Source organism: Pteropus vampyrus, unplaced genomic scaffold, assembly GCF_000151845.1.
Source record: "Pteropus vampyrus isolate Shadow unplaced genomic scaffold, Pvam_2.0 Scaffold71, whole genome shotgun sequence".
Taxonomy (NCBI): domain Eukaryota; kingdom Metazoa; phylum Chordata; class Mammalia; order Chiroptera; family Pteropodidae; genus Pteropus; species Pteropus vampyrus.
Window position 1 is genome coordinate 862,757 of NW_011888852.1, and position 3,498 is coordinate 866,254.

The 3,498-nt window shown below is 36.9% G+C and overlaps 1 protein-coding gene across 1 annotated transcript in view; it reads right to left on the minus strand.

The window, feature by feature from the left end:
- Positions 1 to 3,498, minus strand: part of SGCG (sarcoglycan gamma) — a 70,185-nt gene that overhangs the window by 31,573 nt on the left and 35,114 nt on the right. The window contains exon 4 of the mRNA XM_011361820.2: positions 2,057 to 2,176. Coding sequence (XP_011360122.1) covers positions 2,057 to 2,176 — 120 coding nt within the window. The remainder of the gene's footprint in view (positions 1 to 2,056; positions 2,177 to 3,498) is intronic.

The following is a 3,498-nucleotide window of genomic DNA, read 5'->3' on the forward strand; positions in this document are numbered from 1 at the left end:
ATAACTTGGATGTCTGTGCCAGAGAGCGTGCCTATGTGCTGCCAGCATGTCGCCTCTCCCACCGACTCTGGTCAAGTTAGTGTAGGACAGTGGTTCTCAAAGTGTGGCCTCTGGCACTGCGGCATGGGCCAAGAAACCCAGATTCTCATAACCCATTCCAGATCTACTGGATCAGAAACTCTGGGGATGAAGCCCAGCAATAAATATTTTAACGAGCCCTCCAGGTAATTCTGATACATGCATGTAGATAATAAACAATACAGTTGCTTGTCAATTTTTCTCACCTGTTCTACTATTGGCATCCTGGCCTGGAAGGAGCCCTGGGTAGGATGGCTTGGGTTTGAAGCAATCCAAGCTGTTTCTTAGACAGTCTGCCCTGCGGATTTTACTGCCCTGAGTACAATAAAACTCTACCAAGACCCCTGTTGTCCTTTGCATACATTAACTCACTTAACCCAGCAAAGCCAGTACAGCAGACATTAGCAACCCATTTCTAAAAGCGAGGAAACAGCCAAAAGAGATTGAGTAACTTGCCTGAGGCTGTGCAGCTAGGAATTGTTGAGGTAGGAACAGAACCAGACCTCCAAAGCCCTCAATCTCTGTACTACAAAACAGTGGTTTTCTGATGATGGAGGCACCTGGGCCATTTTTTTTTATTAGGCAAAAATCAACTTCGTTTAATAGGTTTCCTAGCGTTCTTTATTTTAGTAAGAAAACCAGGACCCTCCTGCCATAGAGTATGCTGCAACATAGGTTATGATTTTATAGTTTGTTTTGTTAGGAATTACATATTACATAAAACATTGTGTTAGGGCTGAGTCTACTTCTTAGGTCAGGGAACATTATTTCTATTTCATTTATGAATATTGGTAATTGTGTGTGACAAAATATAGTTGCTATTGGTTTCAGAATAGTACATAAAAGAATAGGGATGAATTTAATTAGCGTATGCCTGGTTATGTCTTCTAGTTTTTATAGAAGCTCGGCAAGTAAATTTAGAACATGTTCCGAACATTTTAAAAATAAAATTTCTTCTTTTCAGCCCTAAAAATGATTCCTATCAAAACCTCATCTTATCTTTCTTTCAAAGAGAGGAACTCTTTTTTTCTTTTTTTGTAAAAATATAGGGAATCCAAGTACCTGATAGAATGGGAATAACAGAGACTTAGAAGAAGGTTCTTTTGCAAAAGTTATATGGAAAACAGATACTCTAATATCACGCACATGACAGAGAAATTTATGATAAGCTTTTGAGTTAAAATGATTGGAAAGCAATAAAGGATAACAATATGGTGCAAGAAGTGTGAGCAAAGATTTGTGAGGAGAGTTTCACTCTCCTAGGAAACTCTCAAGAATTTCAAAAGAAATACCACGAAGAAAAGTCAACAAATTCAAACTACTTTGTCTCTTCTAATCTGAAAGATATCAGAGCAAACTCGCCAAAAGTACCATTTGCTTTTGCAGAAGTGCGGTCCATGGGATACTGTTTTTCTCAAGAGTTACTAGAGATGAACGGATAAAGAAGATGTGGTACATATGTACAGTGGAATATTATTCAGCTTCAAAAAAAAAAAAACAAAAGAAAGAAAATCTTGCCATGGATGGACCTTGAGGGCATTATGCTAAGTGAAATAAGTCAGGCAGAGAAAGACAGATACAGTATGATCTCACTTATACGTAGAATCTAAAGAACAAAACAAAAAACAAAAACAAAAAACACCCAAATTCCCAGAAACACAGAATAGATTGGTGGTTGCAAGAAGCGGTGGGGGGCGGGGGATGGGCAAAATGGGTGCAGGGGATCGAAAGATACAAACTTCCAGTTATAAATGAAATAAGTCATGAGACGTAATGTATAGCATAGTTCTATAGTTCATAATACCATACCGTATCTATAAAAGTTGCCAAGAGAGAAAATCTTAAAAGTTCTCATTGCAAGAAAATAAAAAATCGTAAGTATGTATGGCGATCATTTCACAAATATACAAACAGCGAAACTAATATAACGTGGTACATCAATTATCTCTCAAATGAAAGAAAAAGAGCTCTGACCTACCAGTTACTCGAAGTCTGTCTGTACCAACCACAGCTTCCTTCTCATCTACGGTGAAGAGTGATTTGCCTTCCTTGGAATTGATCTGAAACTGTTGACTCTGGACTTCTACCATCTGGGGACCTGAAAGGTTAATTCAAACAATTTATTATAAAGTGTTTACCATATGCAGTGTTATAATCTCTACTTTTACACATGCTAAATTACTAAACATGTAGGATTTTTCACTAACAGGTTTTTGATTCCATGATTAAATTTTGTAAGTTCTAAGCCTAAATCTATTCTATTATTAAAATTAATTTGAAAAACCCGTGCTAATATATATCAAATATATGTACAAATAAATTATTTAAAAGTTAAATTTTTTCAGGTTTTTAAAACTTGCCAAAAATAAGATAATTCTCCCACTCGTATTATTTAAATCTGCATTCTTTCGAGTATAAACCAGCTAAAGATTTTGTATTCTGAAATGTGATATTTACGAAAGAACCTTTTACAAACGGGTCACTTTCACGGCCAAGGTTAACTCAGAAAATGAATTATACTCAGATGCTCTCTTCTGCCCTTGTCCTCAGAAAGGTCCTCAGTTCTTACTCCATGGAGAAAAATAGATGTCACCATGGAAGAACACCCCCAATTTCCTGCCCTTCCCCTCATTTTTGTCTTCATTTTTTTTTTAATTTTATTTCAGTGACAGAGGTGTCGCCTTCTCCACAAGCTTAATTCCTTCATGTGAGCTTCGGACCCGTTGCTTCTCAAATCATAACTGTATTCGGCCAATGTTTAATGGGTGCCTCTATGGGCCAGGCGCTGGGGACACTGTATCCTCATGGAACGTATAAGCTCTTGTTCAATTTCTCTCATCCATACACTTGGGTCCTCATCATTTTATGTTTCGTAATTTCTCTGTGTGTTTCCATTTTTTTCAAACCCCGGAGCATAAGAGATTAATCTCTCTAGAACACAGCTATCAGCATTTGCTTAAGAAACTACAAGTGTTCCCTAGTTCTTCTGCATGTTAGTTTTATATTCTTACGTAGAAAAGTAAGTTTATTGAAAAAATGAATAGCTTACAGTTTTTATATAGTGTATGTGTCCCTCTGTCCCCAATGATACTCATTAAAGTTGATGGACACCTGCTAGAAATGAAATCGAAGCTTTCAATGAATACATTAATCCATTTTGAACATGGTCACCAACGTATTCTTACACTACTTCATTAATTTGTACCTCAGAACCTTTCATTTAACTGTGTGTCTGTACGTGTATGTGTGTGTGTGTGCGTGTGTGTGTATGAGATTTATAAAATGGAACTCATTTTTTCCTCTATGTTTTATCTTCTTTCTCTTAAGGAAGACTACCTTAATTTTTTTGGTAGTTTATGGTTCCCTATGAAGAGAGAAGGAGGCATTCCAGGTGGAGGGCAAAGGCACAGAGGTGAATAA